The 24253-nt window shown below is 43.5% G+C and overlaps 1 protein-coding gene across 1 annotated transcript in view; it reads right to left on the bottom strand.

Moving 5' to 3' along the window:
* Positions 1-3426: 3426 nt before the first annotated feature.
* Positions 3427-24253, bottom strand: part of AR (androgen receptor) — a 183824-nt gene continuing 162997 nt past the window's right edge. Inside the window, exons 4-8 of the mRNA XM_019019731.3 lie at positions 22188-22475; positions 16254-16398; positions 11902-12032; positions 10878-11035; positions 3427-10148 (exon numbers count right to left, since the gene is read on the bottom strand). Coding sequence (XP_018875276.1) covers positions 9993-10148; positions 10878-11035; positions 11902-12032; positions 16254-16398; positions 22188-22475 — 878 coding nt within the window. The 3' untranslated portion in view covers positions 3427-9992. The remainder of the gene's footprint in view (positions 10149-10877; positions 11036-11901; positions 12033-16253; positions 16399-22187; positions 22476-24253) is intronic.

Genomic DNA, 24253 nt, shown 5'->3' with positions numbered 1-24253 from the left:
TCCTTTCTGCAAAATGGGCCTGATCCCTGACCCCCCTGCCTCTTCATGATGTTATGAGGTTTAGATGAGATTATGTGTCTGACAGTGCTTTAGGAATTGAAATGGTGGCAAAGGCTTCTATGGCTCCCCTTCATCCTTCGGATAAAGGCCTATATGTCACTCTTTAGTGTGACATATAGGCCATTGCTGGCTTTGCTTGTGCCTCCTTCTTTATCTTCATCTCTCAAAACCATACTCTTCTTCAAACCCTTCCCTCAGGCTAAACTGATCCCAGTTTCCCTTACTAGGCTACTGTCTCTTGCCTGAGTTAGAATGCCCCTTTCTCCACACCCAGCCCCATCTTCATGCAACTTGTTTCACAGCCTAGACTTCTCTAAGAACCCTTCCTTGACCTTTCTACTAGACTGGGCTAGGCCTCCTTCCTCTGTACCCCAGCAAAATCCCCAACTTCCCTCAACATAACATCCATTACATTACAATAGTCGGTGTCAAATAAATAGCTGTTGAATAAAGGAAAGAACAAATAAATGAGGAGAACACTGAATACTATGTCCCTGTGAGGGATTCTTGCAGTCTTTTGAGGCAGTGGAATTGTCCCACAATATAGTCCAACACAGACATTAGCCACCCGTGGCACTGTGCACACACATCAAAAAGGCCTGCTTCCTTTGGAAACAAGTGTTGCTGCTCAGGTAGTGAGTGTTGTGCCTCACACAGCATCTGCTTGCTCTGCTGGGCTGTTTTCTGGTCTGAGATCCAAAGTACTCTAATGGGGGTGTAGGGAGGGCTATTTGCATAGAGTTTGGAGTAAACCACCTTGTTTGGCATGAAGCCTTGTGGTTGACAGCCATATGCCGTTCCCCTAATGACCTTCTCCTTGCTTGAAGCCTGTGGGGAAGAAGCTAAGGGAAGCAGGGAAGTTGTGGCTTGAAAAAGAATTGGTGGTGGGATAATATGAGGATTTGAACCATCTGCATCTGCCTGTTAATTCAGAAAGTTCTCATACCTCGTGTCTGTTAAATTGTTCTCATTGCCTCTGTAGTCCCTATTCCAGCTCCCCCAACAGTTTTCTCCTTCTTTCACCCTCCCCTAGAGTGGAATGAAGAAAACCCCTAGGAGTGGGTGGTAGGTGAAGTAGATGCTGTAGTTGGTGTAGAGATCCTGGGTCTGTATATGTAGGAGCCAGACAAGAGGTGGAAGCTCTCTCACTAGGGCTCTGAACCTATATGCAAAGGGATGGTAGAAATTCTCAGGTGCCCTATTACTTTGGTATGCTGCCTGCAGGCACATGAAGGGACCACGAGCTGGGTGTTGTAGGGCTGGTCCCTTGACACAGGCCCTAGTTCACAATAACATTCAAATTTTTTGCACAGCTCCCTCATGTGAAGAATAAGAAGTTAGGGCTAGATGAGGTCTAAGATCCTTTCTAGTTCTACAGGCAGGAATTCTAAATTAGAGGTTAGCCCAATCTCTTTGGAAAGAGTGATGTGGGAGGACTGGGGTTGGGTGTTATAGGTTGAAGTTCCAGAGTGGTCTGGCAAAGGCATTTAATAGAATGTAAACTCACTGAAGGCACAGACAGTGCATGGACTGGGGCTTAACTCCTACTTATCTCTGCCATTTATGAGATAATCTCAATAGGAAACTATTTCCCTTTTGAGCCCCTTCCTCATCCATCAAGGGGTTGACAATATCTATTACACAGGACTCAGCTGTTGTTTTGACCCTCTCCACACTAGTTGTTTTGTAAATAATTATTGAGTGCAAATGTGAATATTCTAGCTCCAAAACTGTTCTAGGAGTAGTAAATGGTCTTTTTCTTTCCCCTTACGATTAAGAAAGATGTTGCTGCAGTTTTCAATAACCATGGCATCTGCACTAGAAGGGACTTCCCATCTCATGTAGTTTTACTCCACACATTTTACAGATTAGAAAACCGAGGTCCAGCAAGGACAGATTGCTGCCTAGTGTCACATAGTAAATCAGCAGGGGAGAATCCTAGCTATACACTAGCTGCATGACTATGAACAAGTCACACACAGGACTCATGCCTCTAGGCTCTTTTCAACCCAATAGGTGTCCTTTGTGCTTTGCTACTCCTTGGAAAACCTATGGTGGATGCTAACCACCTTGTCTGTTTAGGCAGGAGCTGAGTGGTGAGTGAAGCCAAGTCAGATGGCTGTAAGGTCATTCGCTGTAGATGCAAACAAACAGGACCTAAGCAATGGTGGTTACAGAAGATCCTCTGGAGGCAGGCTCTGACTTTACACACACAACCTGCAAATAAACATACTCTCTGTCTCTTACTTAAACACATGCATAACACACATCCCAAGAATCTATTGTTCTCCTCTCCTCTCCATCAAGCATTGATCTCAGGAAAAATCTGAGAAATCCATCCATTCTAAGGTGGTCAGTGATAAACATGGCTCCATGTGGGATCCCTCTCAAGGGTTCTGGCATTTTAACAGGGAGCAAAGCCAGAGCTTAATAGCCCACCAGCTGTGTCACATATGTTCTCACTGAATCCTCAACCCAGCCCAGAAAGAAGGCATTCTGACAACCCTTATTACAGGGGAGGATATGGAAGAATAGATAATTTTCTTATTATTCATTGACATGCTTTGTCACACCTCATTGATGGCTTGTATCTCAGGCCCAAAAATTCAATCTGCAACCTCATAAGTATTAATACTGAGAGGCCACAAGAAGAGGCCTTGCTAGAACTGAAGAACCCAAAAGAAGGCTGATTTAGATTTTATTTGGGTGGTCAAGGATGGTAAGGCCCCTGAAAAATAGTGAGGATGTGAAGGTACCCATTCTTTAACTGAAGCTTGGTTAGAACTGGGCAGTGATGATACCATTTTATGCTCCTACAAGGATAAGGATGTGAAGGTGGGCAGCTGGGCTTTGTGTGGCTTTTCCCCAGCTGACGAGTTTGGGGTTTTTCAAGAGAAGTGGTGATGGGCCACCAGTGTCCATCTGTGCTTTCTAGCCCAAATTCCTTGTTATTTTGGTGGTCCCAGGTCAGCTTATGCTAAGGCCACCACAGGGCAAATTTGTAAGCCTTGTGCAAAGACTTTTAAAAATATATGAAAATCAAAATAGCATAAAACGCAACCGGGCATGATACCAACTCTTGACTTCAATAAAAACAGCCAATAAAAAGAGCTAATTAAAAGAACTCTGCTGACATTCATCTGAAATTTTAGATTTCTTTATGTTTTAACAAATTAACAACGATAAGAGGACATTAGCAGCTTTTCTTGGGTCTCTTTGTTAACAATAACTCGATCCTGCAGCCATAACAGGGGATGTGGCCAAGTTTTAGCTGGCAGACCAGTAAGCCAATATTTTACACAATGGATGACATTTCTGAAAGCAGAGGCAGAGACAGACCCAAAGTCACACATGTAGTCCAACAAACAAGTTTCTGCCATTTTTAATTGTATTTAGAGCAACAAAAGATTCCAAGATTACAAAAAGAGAACAGAACACTAGCGCTTGGAGCTGGTCCTGCTGCCCAGTGGAGGCCAAGTGCCACTGTGAGAAATGAGCCCCATCTAAAGAAATTTCAAGCAAAATTGTTTATTTTAAGAAAATCTTTGTGTGATGCTTTCTTTCTCTCTCTCTTCTTTTTTATTTCTTTTTTTCCTTCAACATTGAAAATTAATTTTTATCTCTGTTTACATAGTCTGCTCCCTCCTGCTGCCAGATTAATTCCAAGGACAGCACAAGAATGTCATGTCTGAGGCACTCCCTAATCAATGTTCCAGTCTAGAGGAAAGCAGAAAGGTGTCACTGGGTTGTGAGGGGACTTTTTATTTTTTTATTTTTTGCGTGGGTCATTCTGATGGTGGCTGCTGTCAGCATCCAAGTGGCTTATGGGATAGGACAACCCCCCCCAGGCACTTCACTGTAGGACAGTTGTTAGCATCAAGGGCTAAGGTTGTGAGATAATGCAAATCTGGCCTGTCACCTCTGCAGAGTACAGGTTCCCATACTGTGAGGCAGCAGCCAGAGAGGGAACCACCAGAGAAACAGCATTTCAGAATTGTCTTTCCTTTGGTGTATGGATATGTGTGTGTTCTAGTCTTTGGTGGGCAATGGAATCTGCAGCTACATGACAATCTTGTTAAGTAGCTTATGTGGGAAGTGTTTCAGGTCACAAGGGCCACCCATTCTAAGGCTTCTCATTTAATTCCCCAGGCTAAGAGACAGGTGGGGAAAGGAAAAAACCCAGCACCTTGCTATACTGAATTGGAATCAGAAGCCAATCGATGCATATTACCTACTTTCTGGCCAAATCAAATGAGGATAAATCAAAGCTGAGTCAAAAGCTGTTTTTACTATGAAACTCCACCTGCTAAATTCAAATATCTACCACTCTTTCTATGGGTGAAAAAATTCCAAAAGATTTGTTATCTCAGCTGAAATGTCTGAAGAGGAGTAACTAATGTGGATTTTTCTGCCTTCACCTAGAAATGGTTGAGTTGGGAGGTCCTAGGCAACAGAAGTGTCAATCTCTTAATCAAAGAAAAACACCCTACCTGTGGGCAGAAATGGACCTGCACCTACAGAGATACAACTTCTAGTACTCTGACAAGTTTTAACAGAGAAAAACACATTTTCATTTGTCAAAATCTTTACAGAACATATCCAAAACCAGAATTACAGCACACAGACACCCAGTAACAAGAGCACCTCAATCGCAGGTGAGGGAATTTGTGTGAAAGATGGAGCGCTTGCTCCAGGTTCCAATGCAGGAAACTGCCCTTCTCTCACAAGGATGGTGAAGACCAAGGAACAGTTCTCTTCTTCCAACAGCTCAGGTCCCATTAGGGGGCCACTGGTCAATCACTTGGGTAGGCTTTTGGCCCCAAGTTTGGGCCTTCCCTGTGGTAAATCTCAGTCAGTTCCATTGAGTTTTTATGCTTTCCACATTCATCTGTCTTGAACTAGTAAAGTACAATGTATCATGTCCTCTACTCTTTTTATCCCTCTGCTCCTTCACAGGACCTGTGGGTCAAACCCAATAGGGGAGAAAACTTTTAGTTAACTGATCAGTCCAGGTGTCTTGTTTGTTCTGAGAGAGCTTCCAAAACAAAACTGCATCCTCTCTCACAAGTACATGGCATCAGGTGTGATCTGGAACCAAATATAAAGATGCAGAGAAAGTTAAAGCTATCAGAATACACACTATATATATATATATATATATATATATATATAGTTTCAATTTTGTTTCAATTTTGAAACATGGATACAAATATTCATTTACAATGTATTTCAACTTTCTGCCTTCAACTGCAGATAACTTTTTGTGCCATCCAAAGTGGGCAGAAATAAGGATTTCTGCCTGCTGTCCCTCTAGTGCAAAATCTAGTACTTTAAATGCTCCCTTATCAGCAAGGGTTTCACATCTTCAGATAAGCTAACATGGGCACTAGCAAACACAGTGGCTAAGAACAGCTCCATTTCCAACCATGCAATGATGGAGCTTCAAGAATTTGCTCAGCAACTACTAGAGAAAAGGAAAGCCAGTTCTGCTTATAAAATCACTTAGTGAAGGACCCATAATCCCATTTTCCCGAAATTATTTTCAACTCTTCTAAACATGTATATTATTAGGGAAAAAAAAAACCCCACAAAGCTCTTATAAGTCAGTCACCAGCAGAGTCCTTTAGTCTGTCTTTGGACAGCTTATCAAAGAGGCACTAATGCTTGCTCCCTCCCTGCCCTTATGAATTTTGGTATCTTAGCAGGTACAATGTAATCTTTGGTTATATAATGTGATGCTTTCATCTCTCTTTTTAAAAACTGCTTTAAAAGATTTTCAAAAAGATTAATGGTGAGAACAGATCTGCCTACAAAGGCATCAGGGGTAGAAACTTCCTTTTCCAAGAAACTGAACATGCTGAATGGCTTATTTTGACTTTAAGTTTTGGATTTGATCTGGTGCTTTGGCATTCCTGATTCCCATGACCCCTTGTAGTGGGTCAAACATGAAAACCACTCCCTTGGCCCAGTGCCCTCTCACCTGGGCAACTGGCACAAGATAATTCGTAGATAGCCAGCCTCTTATTTTTCCAGGGCTATGCAGGGGCCATGCTCGGGTAGTTACTGGGCTGTCTGGAGAGAGTCTCCTGAAATGCAGCTTTGGTGCAGGGCTGGGAAGGGGCAGAGGAAGTGGCCTGGGCCTTTATGCCCTGCCAGATATCAAGGGAGAGAAGGGGGGAAAGGCCACATCTGTGCTGTGCCTAATGAAACAAACACTTAGAAGCTACTTGAAGCTCAATGTTAGCTCATTTGTGTATCATGTGGATGGTGGACATATTTTCTCTTAAAGTACAAGTCAAATAAAACTTGCTATGTATGCCTATATGTATTTAGAAGTAGAGTATGGACAGAGAGGGACTCTAGCATCAGCACATTATTTTTCAACCTGGACAATTACCTCAGCAACTACCCAAAGGACAGAATGAAGCTCTCTATATTTTTTAGTGCCAGTGAACATACATAAAAATATATGTATTACAGATTTTCTTTTTTCAAAGATATATGACAGTCCTTCAAAATATCCCTTTCTCAGAGTAAGGGAGTTAAGAAAATAATAAACTTTCCAAGAACAACAATATTGCCTATGGCATAGAAAAAGCTATGAAACAAAGAATCCAACAACTCCCATGTCAGCTCAGAGGCTGGGCCTAGGCGAGCTGCCCAATGAACGAGAGCTGAAACTGCCACACGACTCTTTTCTTTGACTACAGAGTTCGTGATCCTGGCAGCTGTCTGCTGCCCAGCACAGATGGGGCCTTCTCCCTGGTGCTCCTTCTTTTTCTCTTCCTCACTCTTCGTCCACATCAAGCACTGCCAACTTGTTTGGAGATGGTCCTCGTGACTTTTCCAGTGAGTGATCCTCATCTTCTAGCTCACCAGGTAAGTGGGTCTGAGTGGCCAGTCCCTCACAGGTGAGTACAGTATACCAACCATACCAACTCTGTTTGTAGAGCAGAGCGCATGCAAAATGAGACTTCTGTCAATTACATTGGCTAGAACATCAATGGCCAAAAGAAAAAAAAATCCTCCTCCTTTCATCCATGGGAGAACAGAGCCAAGCTAAAATCTCCTTTGTTCACTCAAACCCAAGCACAGAAAGAGTAGGCCTAAAGGCTTGTGTAGGCTATTTTTCCCTAGTTTTGTCATTTGGAAATTTGGAGTAATCCAGTTGTTGCTTTTAATTACACTGCTGTTTCACTGATTTTTGGCTTTTGCAAATGAAAAACATATATTCATAAAGGCAAGAGTCACAATTGGGAAACCCATAAAGATGAAAAATTTGATAGAGAAATGTAAAGGAGAGCTTCTGGTATTTACAAGGAGAGATATGAAAATGATATAATTCAATCCGTGTATCACAAAAGATGAAAATCATTCCAAAACAGATGTAAAGGACCTATTAAAATGTAACCTAGTGTAACTGAAAAGAGTGGTGGATTTTTTTTTTCTGTTTAAAACAGCTAAAAGTGATCCTGTACATGAGCCAGATTGTGTAGTAATAAAGAAAACCAGAACATGTCTATCCTACCCCAAAAAGGGAACCTGTCAGCTTTAGTTTTGTCCAGCAGTCTTGGATTGGCATATTACTCATCTTAGGTTCCCCTCTCCCTTGTTATTTAAAGAAGCTGTTTTGAAGTTCGTTTGGCTATTAATATCAATGCAGAAATCAGGGAAGGAAACCCTTGTGGATCATATCATGTCACTCAGAAACTATCCTCTCAACAAACAGAGTGAACCAATTAAAATGGGCAGCTTGATGACTGGCCCTTGATTTCTTGAGTTCAACAGATGAGATTAAGAGCTAAGTAAGGAGGCAGAGGCCAAGATGAGAAAGTAGGTGGACATTTTCCCTTGCACTTGGGGTTGGAGAACGAAGTCAACAGAACACAGGTGTGCCAAAAGACTATATAAAACCAGTGTCCCAGGGCACACCCTGAGTTCATGGGTGGCAACGTATTGGAGCCACACCAACCAGACCTTTCCGAAAGAAGCCATGGTTCTGTAGAAAGTCTCAATGGTTTGGCCTCCCTCTGACTAAGAGGCAGCAACAAAGGTGGGGAATCTGAGTGAGTATGGCCAATGTCAGAGCCCAGAATCAGCAGCAGAGGAGGATGATGAGTAAACTCACCAGATGGTGTCCATCTGGCTTTAGGCTTTGCCGCTGAAGATTTTAATTCAGTAGTCAGAGTCTCCTCTTTGTTCCTTCTCTCTTCTCACGACTTCTGCAGGTGGATATGCTGGGTGACAAGAAGAGCATTTGCAGGGTTTCTGGTTCTAGTGCCTTCATTCTTCCCACCCTGGTAATTGAGTTTTCTCTTCAACCCTGATCTGGGTAGCCCCTTTAGCTGCTCTAAAGAAGGAAGTGAGAACTTCTCCACTTGCTGGGAGGGTATCATCTCTGGGGGACAAGGGCAAGACGCCCAGCTTGTCTGATCCCTTTGATGCCTTCTTTCCAGTTTGTCTAAGGGCTCCAGCGATCTGAGAGTTGGTAAGAAATCTTTGTGACTACTGGCATCTACAGATAGATGTCAGAGCTGTTGGCCTGCTAACCTTCTTGGTGGTGGGGGCTCTTAACAGAGAATCTGTGAACATGCCCAAAAGAAGCAAACAGGCTTGATGACCGTGGCTGAAATGCAGTGTGATGAAATTCAGGCCCACAAAACACTGAAGGGAGGACATAAGGTGCTTGTGGCTTCACGGAGTTTGGCAGAAAACTTCATTCAGGTCTTTTAAAGGTGGGGAAAAGGTAGTGGCAGTGAGAGTTTAACTATTCAGTCAGTGTCCTAAGCAGGAGAACAGCCAAGCTATCATTTTCTTCCCCTCTGGCTCCAGCTCCTCCCTGACTCACACATGAGAAAGCAGACCTGGATCCAAATGGGGCCTTACAAAGGGTTAAATCTCTGCTCTCCTTCTTCTCAGTGGTCAGACTTTTCTGTAGAAGTCGCCAAGTTTTGGCTGAAGAGAACATTCAGTTCAAAGGTCTTAGAAAAACTATTGAAAGTCAATCTGAAGTTGGAGGCAGAGAGTGAGAGAGAAAAGGGTTTGGGGGTGAGGCATTAACATGCAGACAAATTTTCAACAACAAGCACATTTTCAGTATAATGCATTGCTCCACAGTTGAGCAGTCTAGCCCCCAGGGACCAAGGCTGTGGGCAGGTACTGATGCTCCATTGCCCTCCTTGTCCTCTCCTCTCTGTCCACCCCCCTGCCCAACTCAGCTCTGGGGTCACTCTGCCCTCTAATGGCAATAGCCATTGGCAGAAAATAAAGTCTCCCGTGGAGGGAGGAGATGAAAAAATCAGTAACTCCCCATGGGCCTGCAATTTTCACCTTCTCGTCACTATTGGCCTCTTTGGGGATTTCTATATGTTTGTATGTATGTGTGTATGTATGTACATATTTATTTATTTATTTATTTATTTATTTATTTTTGAGGAAAAAACACTAGCAAGGTTTTTTTGGCTTATTTTTTGTTTTGTTTTTGCTTTTTTTTTTGTTTGCTTGTTTTTGTTTTGATTTCCCCAGATAATCTTAGCTCTCTAAACTTCCCGTGGCATAAGATAAGTAAACGTTTGTGTGGCTGGCACAGAGTAGTGCTGTAAACAAGCACAACTTGACACTGGGCCATACGAGGATCATCACAGATTTAAAGGCATACAACACCATTCAAAACACAGATAGGAGCCACAATGGGAAGCAAAGTCTGAAGGTGCCATGGGAGGGTTAGATAGGGAGGGAAGAAGAAAAAGAAAGGAGAGAAAGAGAAAAAAAAAGCCCAGCAAATAGAATTCAGGAACATGTTCATGACAGACTGTACATCAATAGAGGAAATTCCCCAAGGCACTGCAGAGGAGTAGTGCAGAGTTATAACAGGCAGAAGACATCTGAAAGGGGGCATGAGCTGGGGTGGGGAAATAGGGGTTTCCAATGCTTCACTGGGTGTGGAAATAGATGGGCTTGACTTTCCCAGAAAGGATCTTGGGCACTTGCACAGAGATGATCTCTGCCATCATTTCCGGAAAGTCCACGCTCACCATGTGTGACTTGATTAGCAGGTCAAAAGTGAACTGATGCAGCTCTCTCGCAATCTGTAGGGAACAATAAGAGGGAGAAAAACAGGGTTGACAAGGAGGTGGCCTCTGCTAGCCTCTTCCCCAACCTCTGATTTTTGGTCTTTCAGCCTTTTGTTTCCTCCCCCTTCCCCGTCCTTCCTTGGTCCTCCCCCATGAGGTCGTGTGTGTGTGTGTGTGTGTGTGTGTGTGTGTGTGTGTTAGAGAGAGACAGCGAGAGAGAGAGAAAGAAATGGTCTCCATGGAGTCACTGAGGGCTCCCAAGAGATGTCTTATACCATTGTAAGCTCTCTGACTCAAGACTTCTCCAGCTTGTGCTCCCACCCAAGCCTCCGCACTCCATCTCTCTCTCTCTCTCTCTCTCTCTCTGACACACACACACACACACACACACACACACACACACACACACACACACACACAGACAAACTCACATGAACATGACTCAAAGAAGAGGGGAAAAACATCCAGGTCTGTTTTGTCTGCCTAGAGAATTCATCTGCTGCAAGTCCCTTCCCTGAGTCCCAACTGCTCTGTTCTCAACTCCTCCACCCCTTTCACAATATCCAGCTGGGACACTGTGACCCGTGTTCTTTTCTTCACCACATTTTCTTCCTGGACCACACTCAAAGCCAGAGGGGAATGGAAGCACCTCCCAACAGGTGGTGCCAGACTCTAGAGAAGCATATTATCATTGGCTCTATCAGGCTGTTCTCCCTGATAAAGCACCCTCCATCGTTTGCTTACAGGCTGCACGGAGTCCAGGAGCTTGGTGAGCTGGTAGAAGCGTCTTGAGCAGGATGTGGGATTTTTTCTTTTGCATGCAATGATACGATCGAGTTCCTTGATGTAGTTCATTCGAAGTTCATCAAAGAATTTTTGATTTTTCAGCCCATCCACTGGAACTGATGTGGGATGAAGACAGAATGGGGAGGGGAAGCATGCCCACGAAGGAGCATTAGACAAAGCACCAAGTTTTCTGACCACAGACTTGACCCCCACCCCCACAGGGAACCATCTACTTGGCTTCCTGTTAGTTGAAGTCTGTGTGCTTGGGGCCTTCAGTCTGTCAGGGAGATCTCAGGGGAAAGGATAGCTGGATCCGATCTGAAAGGAGTCAAGTAAATCAAATTTCCTGAACCTTTTCTTTTTCTACTCTTCTCAGATACTCATTTTTTAGGACCTAAGCTTTTATGTCATTCACAGTAAAACCCTGATTTAGATAACCAAAACACATAGCTTTGAATATCAAATTTTGCCCTTCTCCCTCCGTAGGGGCTAAGAGAGGGCTCTTCTTAGAAAAGATATTAAAGAAAAGTTCCTGGGCTGCCATACAAATCCTATCTGAGTTGCTTACATAGATCTCCTCCTGTTGGCAGAAGAGGAAATCTTTCCAGGAGGAAATGCCTCCTGCTCTACTGCCCTGCAAAGAATACAAGGTGGCCCATGTCTGTTTCTATAGCAGAAGCTATGGAAAAATTCAGATACCTGCTGTAACCAGTCAAAAAGGCCTTGTCCCAAAGACAGACTGGGGATAGGTGGGGAATCCGATGGAGGTTGACTTCTAGCAAATAAATTGGCTTCTAGTCCTGAAATTGTTTCTTGTTAGGAAAATGATGCTGAGAGAGAGTAGAGCGGGGATGGGGAGGGGGAATGAAGAAGGGAAATGTCCAGGAGCTGGCTTTTCCCTAATAATGTTTTAATGGCAAAAGTGGTCCTCTCTGAATCTCTGTGCCCTCAGGGGGCATTCCCTGCACTTCTAGGCACTTACTAATGCTGAAGAGTAGCAGTGCTTTCATGCACAGGAATTCCTGGGGGGTGATTTGGAGCCATCCAAACTCTTGAGAGAGGTGCCTCATTCGGACACACTGGCTGTACATCCGGGACTTGTGCATGCGGTACCTGGGAAGGAGATACACAGAGGAAAAAGGAATGAGGGGAAGCTTACAATAAGCTCGGAGGGAATGTCTCTGATTGCCCTCCCTCTCCAGGTTTTCCAAGAAGAGCTTGCTGTTTCTCCTGCTGGTGCTCCAGGGACCAGGAAAAGGTTTTTTTGTTTGTTTGTTTGTCTGTTTGTTTGTTTTTTTTCTCTCTCTGTTTTCCAAAATCCTGACACCCTGATAACTACTCATCTTCTCTGGCCAGGATATGGGTTAGCACATGGAATTTCCAGGTCTCTGTGCCCCTTCTGTTTTCTGAGTCAGGGACAGGAAAGCCTAACCAAATGAACACAATGGGGGAGGCACATGGTCTCCCTGACTACAGTTCTAACATCTCAGCTACAGCCAGAACGAGAACCTGCCTTCCAGGCAGCTCAACATGAAGGATTTTTAGGAGAAGCCCCAGTAGTCAGCTCTTAACATCAGGACATCAAGATTTGCAAATGACCCGAAGTGTTTGGTCATCCTGTTGACCCCTTTGCCTCTGGCCTGGAATACTAGAAATTTAATACTTATTCAAAAACTCCCAGCGAAGGAGATTCCACATTGTTCTTTCAAAATGAGTTCCAATGTTAAATCTGCCGGGGAGTGTTTTTGAATGTCTAGTTTAAATGTCCCCTGCTGAAGGGGAGCCCATTCCCTCATATGCTGGCTGCTCCTTACCACAGTTTGGAAACTGTAGACATATGTGAGTTGCATTTATTATAGTCACTTCTGAACAGATCACCACATTATCACCTATAAATTATACGGGGAAGTGGCCAATGCTTGGCCAGCTTTTCAAGGAAGAGCAACCTCTCGGTTCCATGGCTGACCATGGCATACCTCTAAGAGAAGACACAGCATCCTCATGCTAGTAGGCCTTCCAGTTTTCAGCACTTCAAAAATAGTGTGTGTGTGTGTGTGTGTGTGTGTGTGTGTGTGTAAGACAGAAATTGATTGTGCAGCATGTGCAGAAAGGGAAGGAAATTTGACACCCACTTAAGTGGTGAGGACAAAGACCTCCCAGATGGAGCCTAAAGGCTATGGTTTGACATTTTGGTTTCCAAGCCACTAGCCTACTCCATAGGATGAGCAGGCCTGGTATTGTCTGGGTGGAAGCTCAGCATCCTATCTCAAAGAGATCTTGGCTGTCCTGGAGAAAGAGAGAAGAGGGCAGATGGTGTAGAATTATTCAACTCAGGCTGAAGCCCAACTAGAAAGAGGAAGTGTTTAGATGGTATCACAAATCAATTGAGCAGAACAGTGTTGCTCCAAGCTCTTTCACTGTAGAGAATTTTTTAGTAAGATTGGCTGACCCTGAGGTCTGGCCCTGCTCCAGTCTCCAATGTACTTTCCCACCTCTGTTGATGACAATGCTGCAATCTTTTTACCACTGAAATGACAATGCTGGAATGAGGATTCCTTTAACATTGCTGCAGGCCTCAGGGGCAGAAAAAGTGGGGAATGGAGGAAAGAGAAGGGGAAAGGAAAGAGAAGAAATTCATGGTGGAAGGGGAAAAGAAAGGGGGAAAAGGGGAAAAAATACTAGGGAGACAGTTAAAGGAAGGAAGAGAGAGGAGAATGGAGGGTAGAAAAATGAGGCAGGAATGGGATTTAGGAAGAGAGCAAGGTTGGTGGGAGTGCAAGAGAGAAAATAAAAGGAGAAATGAAGATTGGAAAGCACTGAGCACAGTGCCTGACACATAGCAGGTGTTCAATAAATGACATGTAGAAAGGTGCTATTATAATACTCTTCAGCAGTCTCCAGATAAAATTTACGGCACATAGAAGTTCAGTAATTTGCCCAAGGTCACACAGCTAAGGTTCATGCTCATTATCCTCACAACATGTGATCTCTACAAAGAGAGAAAGAAAGAAAAAAACAGGGCTGATAATAGAGCTTGGTGTTGAAGAGATCAGCAAATGGGTTGACCTACATTGGACAAGTTCTTATCTCTCTCTTTGGGTCTGAGGCTCCCCATTAGCACCTTAGGGAGGCTGGCAGGGATTAGTCGCACTCAACTGGAGAGTACTGCCTCTTCAGTGGGTGTCAGAAATGTGTGGGAGCAGTTTGGGCTGTCAGAATGACTGGAATCCTATTTGGTATAGAGTAGGCTGGTGCCAGGTATGTTAACCATATTCTACATAATGACAAAATTATTTTTCCCAATATGTCAACAGAATCCATGTTGAGAAACACTTATCTAGATGTTTGTAGACACCCTGAGAGCTCTAACACAGTGGCTTCCTACAGGAGGAATACGGGTCCTATTGTTTCAGGAGCCCTGGGTTTGATGGGTCTAGGCCTCTGACACTGTAGGGAGGCCTTTTTATAAGATGAACAAGACTGGACCAGGAAGCCGAGGTGGGATGCCACATGCTTACTCAGAGGCAGAGAAGGAAATGAGGATTTAGAGAACAACTAATTATCACTTTTCAAAGCTCCAAAGGTCTCAGGGCTCTGGGGAAGGTAGAGCAGGTGCTCATGGAGTTGATTCAACTGCTTAAGGGCAGCAGGGGTTTAAGGATGGGAGACGAACAGTTAGGGGGCTTTTCAAGGCCTGCCCCAGAAGATGGCATCATAGGCAACTTTGCGGAGATCTGAAAACCACAAAGCAGTTTGTGCCAAAAGCCTAGTGGTTATTCTTAGCTTTTGGCTACCAGGCTGGCAGGGTTGGGAGAGGGCAGCTGGGGACGCTCACTCTCCCTCGCATTGCAGTGCTGTACTGGAAGGAACCACTGGCCTGTAGATTTTATTTTAAGACTCTTCTGGGTTAGAGGGCTGAAGAGGGGGGAAGGTCAATTCCTGTCCTGACTGGAAGGATTCTCTGTGGTGAGACTAGCTCAAGGTCCTTGGGAAGATTTCTCTGGCCAGCTCCATTCACAATGCCATCGAGGGACCTCATACAGCAGACATAGAAAAGATTATCATGCCCGGCTGAGGCGGGCAGATCATGAGGTCAGGAGTTCGAGACCAGCCTGGCTAACATGGTGAAATCCCGTCTCTACCAAAAATACAAAAATTAGATGGACACGGTGGCAGGCATCTATAATCCCAGCTACTCGGGAAGCTGAGGCAGGAGAATTGCTTGAACCAGGGAGGTGGAGGTTGCAGTGGGCCGAGATCCTTGCGCCACTGCCCTCCAGCCTGGGTGGCAGAGCAAAACCCCATCTCGGGGAAAAAAAATGTATCACTATTAGGGAAAGGGTGAATCAGAAAGGGACTTTTTTTTTCCTTCTTGCCTACTATGGGCCAGACATTCCACATCTGTCAGTTCCCATTTAGTTATCATAAGAAATTACTTATGAAGGTTCTGTTATCATTAATGGATGAAGAAATTGAGGGTCGGAAAAGTTAAGGGTCTTTCCCAAAGATGCTGACTAAGAAAATAGTAGAACTGAGATTTTAGTGGAGAAAAATGTAATTCCAAAATCTGAGCCACTGGCCAAATTCATGATGTTATATGGAGCTGGTGGCAGGGCAGGTATTAATTAAAGCTCTTTAAGTGAAGGAAAATGGCAGCACCAAGGTCACACAGCCAGAGAGCGGTAGAGGTACTCCTTCCCATCAGTTACCACCATGACGCAGAAGAGCTGAGATCGACAGGGACATACGTTTGAATCTTGTCTCCAACAGGCACTAGCTCTGTGACTTTGGGTGAGTCACTTTATTTTGCTGAGCCTGATTTTCCCCATCCATAAAAAAATAGTGTTATCTATAAAAAGGGGAGGTCAGGTCACCATGAGGACTCAATGAGCTAGGATTTAGAAAGTATCTAGCATAGTCTTGGTACAAACTAGTTGCTCAGCAAATGGTGACTAGAAGTAGCCTTTGGTGGTAGCAAAAGAACCCAAGAAACTCCAGCCCTTAAAGCCAGAGTCTTTCTGCCTCTTTTATATGTGAAGGGGAGGAATCTTTCCATGTGGTTTTGAGATAAGCTGCAAAGCAGACCAGAAACATGACTAGGATTGGTTCTTGGGTGTGAAAGGGGTGGTCTCAGCACCATCCTCCTGGGCTCCTACCAGTTGGCTGAAAGCCAGGGCAAAGCCACCTCATACTGGATTGGCTGGCTGGGGCATCCGCTGCGACAACTGCAGATCAAATGAGCTAAGCTTCACTGTCACCCCATCACCATCACCACCAACCGGGTCTGGCCAAGCTGCTGTATTTTAGTGAGGTCTGGGCCCCAGGAGCACTCACTCATTGAAAACCAGATCAGGGGCGAAGTAGAGCATCCTGGAGTTGACATTGGTGAAGGATCGCCAGCCCATGGCAAACACCATGAGCCCCATCCAGGAGTACTGAATGACAGCCATCTGGTCGTCCACGTGTAAGTTGCGGAAGCCTGGAGAAGAAGAGGCAGAGGCAGTGGTCAGTCTGGGTACTGACGGGCTGAGCTAAGTCTGAGTCCCTGTTGGGCAGAGATGCTCTGGCATTCGGGCATCCCCTAAGGATCCCCAGGGACCATCCAGGCTGGCCATTAAGGGGTGGTGGGGAAAAGCACAAACTATATGGTGAGGATAATATTCCTTATCCTCCCTACTTCCCTGAGCTGCTCAAATGAGATGATGATGGAGACAAAAAGGGCATTGTCAGTTGTAAGAGAAAAATAATCTAACACTTATTGACTGCTTATATGAGTGAACTCTTTTTTTCTTTTGCTATTGGATTGCTCTTTTTTAAAAAAATTAAAAATAATTTTGGGTACATGATAGTTGTATGTATTTATGGGGTACATTTAACTCTTTTCTAAGCACTTTACTTATATTATCTCATTTAATATTCACAACAATAAGTAAAGTAAGTACTATTATTATCTCCATTCTGTGAACCAGTACAAGTGAGTCAGAGACAGGTTAAGGAACTTGTCCAAGATCATACAGCTAGTAATTGGCAGACCAAGTTACAAAGCAAAGCAGTCAGATTCCAAGGTCTGTGCTCTTGATCACTTCACCTTTCCAAAGATGCAGTTTAACAATCATTTCTCCCACATAAACAGCAGTTTTCACTTCACAAAGCTGTTTTCCAGCTATGATCTGGTTTGACCCTTCTAACAACCCTGGGAGATGGATATTACATACAGTGTACAGGGTATGGAGAGATGTCTTGACAGCCACTGCCTCCTGTTCACCACTTTCATGTTCCCTCTCTTGCATCCATCCTCTTTCTGCCTGGCATTTCCTCTGCATTCTTTTCTACTCAATAGGTACCCTGGCCCTACTAATTTCCCACCCTACTGCCATCCCCATCTTACTGCCATCATTATACATGAATAGGCCCTTTATGACCTGCCTACCTAGACTGATCTCTTGCCACTTGCCCTCTCACATGCCTCTATATCTCTGTTACCTCTGCACAGGCAGTTACTTTTGCCTAGAATGCATTCCTCCTTCTCAGGCCTTTCATCCGGTAAACACTATTCATCTTTCAAGTCTTCACTCAAAGGCTACCTCTTCTGCGAAGCCCTTCCCAACTCATCCAAGAAGAAGGCTTAAAGATTCTTCTTTTACATTCTCATTGCACCTTGTGTAGCCTCACCCAATTATAGCAGTCATTACACAGCATTGAAGTCTATGTATATACATGTCTGTCTCCCCCACAAGACTTGGAGCTTCTTGAAGACAGGGACCATATCTTCGTATTTATCTTTACCTCCCTAGTACTTAGTACAGTCCACGTATTTGAGTGGGCACTTAAGAAATATTACCTAAACAAATGGCCTAAAGACCCTCAATTTTTTTTCCTTTTGTAAAATGAGAATTAAATGATCTCCAAATTACCTCCCTTAAGCTCAGAGAGCAGAGGCTCCCAGAAGCTACATCTACAATAATACACAGGTAGAACAGACATGGCCATGTTCTCCTGGAGGTTTTGAAACAGTTGGATGCTTAAAGTTATAAAGGCATCACCTCAGAGCTCGTCCCTACCAACACTCTCTCTTCTCACCAACAAATCCAGAATTATCTGAAATTTTGTCATCATACCTCATTAGGAATGCTTCCCCAAATTTAGATCAAACTTCTCACTTTCCTGTTGATGACCTAATTTAACTCTCACAATAATCCCAGAGGTTAGGTGATGTGGCACTTATTTTACCAACAAGGAACATGAGGGCCAGAGAAATAAACTGACTTACCCAACGTCATATGGTTTATATGTGGCTGAACTAATACTAGAACCCAGGTGTTCTGATTCTCTTCTCCAGTGTTTTTTCTACTCCACTGCTGAAGGTTACAGCTCAGGAACTACCAAGGTCACCAGCTTTTGTCAGCCATAGGATCAGGTCTGAAGTCTACATTATCCAGACACATTGTTCTGCTTGGTTGGTCCCTGTCCACTCATATAGCCCCATTTCCCTGTTCTTTTCTTTTAGATCCTAGGCCTTCCAGGTATCAGGGATTCTAGAGTCCCTCATCTTAGCAGTCTTAGCTCCCAGGCCTGTGCTTCCCACCTTCACTGTAATGACACGCTGACAGACCGGCTGGAGCCTCAGATCCCAGAGTAGTTCCTGCCTGGAACCCTTCTGTAGCACAGAATGCCTTGGACTGACCCTTTTCAGCAGGAAATAAGAAGCAGGGTCTAAGCATGTAGCAACCAGGGATCTCTTAGAGAAGAGGCCTGGGAGGTTGAACCCTGAATATCTTGGGTAGGAGGCAGTGGGGAGCAAGAAAAGCTTTTGGCTGGTGAACCTTGGTCTTCTGGTGGAATGTGTGAATGTGAAGGCACATGGAAGGATGAGAATTAAATTGTACAGGTATCAAGCAAATTGTCCATACTGATGCTTATTTTTTTCTCCCTAAAATGCCACCGAACTAACAAAGAGGAGAGAAAAGGGAAAGCTTAATTTGGCCATAATATTAATTAACTGTCCTTAATGAGAGCTGCTTAGCACTCAAACCCAGTAACTGTGCACATATCAGCAATATGGCTGGCTAATCTCCCTAGAGTCTAATCTGATTATAATACCTGACTCTGTTCTCTAATGCCCAATCTCTGAAGTAGCCTACATGACTATCAAGGGATTACTTGAGGAAAGAGTAGCTGCAACCCTACAGATTTCCTTAATTATGCATTCACTCAACACCCATTTGCCACTGTGTTAGGCTGTTCTGGAGAAACAGAGAGGAGTCATTCTCAGGTTCTGAAACACATTAAACACGCTAGGGAGCAGAAGCAGTTTCTTTGAGACTCTGTTTTCTCACTAGAATCCAATTGACATCATATTTTTTTCATGTGCAGCAGAAACTTGTAGTCTCCTGTCTAGTCTGGGAGAATGGGCTCAAAGAAAGGCCAGTTTGGAAATCTTTGCTGCTGTAGTACATCTGCCAGCCGAGGTCTTCAGAGAAGGCAATTTCACCTTGGGGTCCATGCATGAGCTTCTAGGCAAGGCAAGTGGTAGCTAAAATTGAGTTTCGTGAAAGCAATGGCTTAGCATTCAAGTCTCATAAGAATAAACCACCATTTACAGAGCATCGACTATGTTTCAGGCTACCTTACTAGGTGCTCTTTATACATAATCTTTTTGTTGACGACAATTTGAAAGGTAGTGATTATTCTATCATCTTACAAATGAGGACACAGAAGCACAGAGAAGACATGTGATTTGCTCAAGGTCACAGAACTAGTCCATAGCTAGGATTCCAAACCAGATAAATTTGATTCTAAATATACTGTGCACACCCAGTCTACTCACCCACTCCAAATTAACAGTTATCATTTATTAATGTGCCAGGTACTCTACTAGGCAATTTTCATACATCTTTACTGTCACAGAAAACTTAAAACAAAATTTATCTTATTAGGGGCCTAGCACAGTTCATCTTACAGGTCAAGAACTCAATCTATTGAATTAGCAAATTACTTGCACTTGTAGGTAATTATAGATAATATGAAGAACAGTTCTTGTGAATGTGGTAATTGGTTTTCTTTTGAAGCTATTATTTTAAAAGACTTGGGGTCAGAAATCATTTAGTCTGGCAAGCTAGATGGTGAACTGATATTGGCTTGCAGATTTGTTAATGTAAGGGGAGGGGGCTTTCCATCTTGGTGGTTGGGCCAAGGAAAGCCCCAGTGATCCCAAGTCATACAAATTCTGCTATAGTGTTTTGCACTAGGTTATTGTCAAGATAACCAATTTAGAAATCCGAAGGTCTAGGTCAAGTTCTGGTTCCATGTGTTAAGTGACCAAATGGAGCAAGTTAGTTAACCTCTTTGAGCCTTGGCATGTGAAATGGAAATAATAGTCTCTATGATTCATAGAATTGTTGTGAAGATTAAGTGGGATCATATATATGAAAAAGTTCTGTAGCCTATAAAATGAGATAAGTGTTTGGAAACTGCTTGGGAAGATTAAACTTTGAATCTCTGTCAAACACATGATATCAAAATATCCACATGAAAAAGTGATAAGAATTAAAGCAACCTTCTCCTTTTTCTTTTTTATATTTTTCCTCTCTGAGTGAACCCTCTGTTTTGGCACAGAGCATATCCAGTCAGAGTCCTTGGGTTTCCTTTTCAGTGTTCTTATTGGCTAGTCAACCTCAGCTTCCCAAGCTGAGAAGGTATAAGAGATGGTTAGGGCTGTGACCAGGCCCTGTGAGTTGGAAATACAAATCTAAGACTTGACAGCCAACATGAAATGTCTTCAAATGCAACAAGCCCATAGTATGACCCAAGTGGCCTTCAATGAAGCCTTGGCCCCTCACTGTAAAGCCCAGGGCTACAGAACTGCAGTGGTGCTACAGCCTACAGGTGGAGTGGAATAGAGAGAATTTGGAATCAGGAGAGAATCTGGGCTCAAGTTCTGGTCCTGCTATTTTCTGACTATGTAACTATAGGCCAATCACATCATTCTCACAGCTTCCCTATTTGGTCTGTAAAATAAGAGAAAGAATCTCATCTTATAGGATTCCTATAACAATCAATTCAGGTAATACATACAAAATTGCTCTGTTCACTATAAATTTCTACCTGAATGGTAGTTATTATTGAAAGGCAGGTTAATCTTTGACTCCACAAGAGAAGGTTTGGTTGTTGTTATTTCAAAAGAGTCTTTGAATCATAATTGCAGGATTAGGAGAACCTTTAAAGGGCATATACTTCACTGGTTTTCAAACTGTGTTCCTTGGAGCCCTAGGATTTTGCAAGAGTGACCTAGGGCTTCCCTGGGACAGAGAGAAAGAGGCTAAACTGGTGAGGCCCAAGCTACAGGCTCTGGCTTTAAATAAACTAGCTCCACTTGTATCTGTGTACAATTCTTTTGAGAAATAAAGCACTTGGCTGCTAAAGGAAAGTTTGTGAATCATTGGATAGAGGATCTCTAAGAATTCCTTAAGCTGTAATATTTTAATAACCAGACTTGTTTAAACAACAGATGACATAAGAAAGAAGTGAGTTCCCCATCACTGAGGAACTTCTGTTATCCAACTTCTGTTAGACCAACACTTGGTAATTCTTTCACTATTACCTAATCTTTCCTCCCATTATGATTCCTTAGGTAGTTTAAGTTGCAAAAAGCGTTCCTTTTTTCAAAAACTGGAAACCATCAGTTTGATACAAACCACGCTTTATACATTATACAGATAGAGAAATTGAGACCCAGAAGGGGAAGGGATCACACAATAAGTTACTAGCAGAGCTAAGAGTAGACCCGAAGTGTTCTGATTCCCAACCTCATGTTCTTTCCACCATACCATATTATGAGAGTTCCCATGATATAGCTCCTAAAGATGACATTGAAGACAGAATGTCAGTCAAGCTAGAGATTATCTTTGGGGTGAGCCTGTGTGTGCAAATATAGAAGAGCATCCTAAGGCATATATGGGTAGGTCTATGTGATTTGTGATTAATGGAAAATTTGCTGACCATTTTTGTGAGTTGAATATGAAAGCATGACTGCTGTGCATCAATGTGGGCCACATAAGACACCCAATAATACTATATTTCTCTTTGCTTTCTGAGTTTCGATCCCTGTATGTTTAAATTGAGACTTGTAACAATCCCTCTCCCACAGGGTTATGATGAAGACTTCCTGAGTTAATGGGCAGAAAAGCACCAGACATGGTGGCTGGTCCATAGGAGCGTTCACTAAATATGATCCCCCTTATCTCATGCTCCCACTTCCCTTTTCCTTACCAGGCAAGGCCTTGGCCCACTTGACCACGTGTACAAGCTGTCTCTCTCCCAGTTCATTGAGGCTAGAGAGCAAGGCTGCAAAGGAGTCGGGCTGGTTGTTGTCGTGTCCAGCACATACTACACCTGGCTCAATGGCTTCCAGGACATTCAGAAAGATGGGCTGACATTCATAGCCTTCAATGTGTGACACTGTCAGCTTCTGGGTTGTCTCCTCAGTGGGGCTGGTGGTGCTGGAAGCCTCTCCTTCCTCCTGTAGTTTCAGATTACCAAGTTTCTTCAGCTTCCGGGCTATTGGGAAGGAAGAGAAACTTGAATTTATCATCAGTGGTCAAAAACACACAATGCAACTACCTTTTTAGAAAAACTGCCCTAGCTAAGAAAATCACCATTCTCCCTGGTCACAGACTCTAAACTCCTTAAGGACAAGTGCTCATTCAACACTGGTTAAATGTACAATTCATCATCCCAAATACCTGCTAAACCCAAATTTTTCATAGCTTGCAGAGGAAAACTCTGATTCTTGTGCCAGACCAACCTAGCATATCCTTGGATCCAGCTCTGCCTGAATGCAGCCTTCAGTATCCATACCTGGAAGTTTAATCAACTCATTTACTAATATATTAATGATTCATTTTCATTCATTCATTCAGCAGATATCCATTGTTAGACCTTTGCTTCTGGGTGACAGAAAAGACACAGGCCCTGGCCCAGTCTGGTAGCCTGGCCACAATCAATTCTAGAAAACGTTGGACTGGAAAATGCTGCAATGGAGGCATCAACAAAATAGGAAAACACTAATGTTTTCACATAGGTGGGTTAAGAAAATGCTTTATATGGAAGATAGTATTTGACCTAGAATTTGAAGATTGATGAGGATTTCACCAGGCAAAGGTGGGCAGAAAGGGCATAAACAAAAGCACCAAGGAGTGTTCGGGGAAAAACTAGACACTAGTATGGCTGAAACATATGTTGCATATATGGGAAAGTGGTTAATAATGAGGTTGAAAGCAAAGATGGTGCTTGATTTTAAAGGAGCATGTATATCATGTTAAGAAATTTGGCTGGGTAAGGTGGTTCATGCCTGTAATCCCAGCATTTTGGGAGGCTGAGATGGGAGGAGTGCTTGAGGCCAGGAGCTCAAGATCAGCCTGAGCAACACCACAAGACAATACACCATCTCCACAAAAAATAGTAAAAAACCAAATTAGCTGGGTCTGGTGGTGCACATCTGTCGTCTCTGCTACTCAGGAGGCAGAGGTGGAAGGATTGCTTGAGCCCAGGGGTTCCAGGCTGCAGTGGGCTATGATTGTGCCACTGATGCTCTAGCCTGGGTGACATAGTAAAACACTGTCTCTAAAAAAATAAAAATAAAAACTGTTTGTATTTTATCATATAAGTGATAGACAAATACTGAATGTTGTAATTCAAAGGAGTGATGTACATGTGTCTATGTCTAGCATGTCTAGCCGATTGCTAGGGAAAGAGACTAGAAATGGAGAATGACTAGACTTGTTCTTTGGGTCCCAGAAAAAACAGTGAATTGGATTTTAGTCTCTCCTTCTCTTTCTGTCTCTCTCTCTCTCTCTAAACACACACACACACACACACACATGCACACTCACACACACATGCACACACACAAACACACACACATACATTTTGATAGTTAAAGCTCTTGGAGACGGAAAGGTTGGCAGGCACACATATCACTGGAAATGAGAAAATACTAGACGCACAGTGGTTAAGAATTCAAGCATCATATGGGAATGGGGTTTTTAAAAGTGGCCTTGAAGGTCCTTTCCATCCTCAGACTATCAAATTCTATCCTATCATTTTGGGCTCAACATATGGTAATTTTATGGTATTCCATTTCCCATTGAATACACATAGTTGCTCATAGTTGAACATGCATGATTCATAAGATGGCCGAATAGGAACAGCTCCAGTCTACAGCTCCCAGCGTGAGCGACGCAGAAGATGAGTGATTTCTGCATTTCCGACTGAGGTACCGGGTTCATCTCACTGGGGCTTGTTGGACAGTGGGTGCAGGACAGTGGGTGCAGTGC

This window comes from Gorilla gorilla, chromosome X (genome assembly GCF_029281585.2).
Source record: "Gorilla gorilla gorilla isolate KB3781 chromosome X, NHGRI_mGorGor1-v2.1_pri, whole genome shotgun sequence".
Taxonomy (NCBI): domain Eukaryota; kingdom Metazoa; phylum Chordata; class Mammalia; order Primates; family Hominidae; genus Gorilla; species Gorilla gorilla.
The sequence above is the reverse complement of the archived record's forward strand: the minus strand, read 5'-3'. Positions and strand labels throughout refer to the sequence as shown.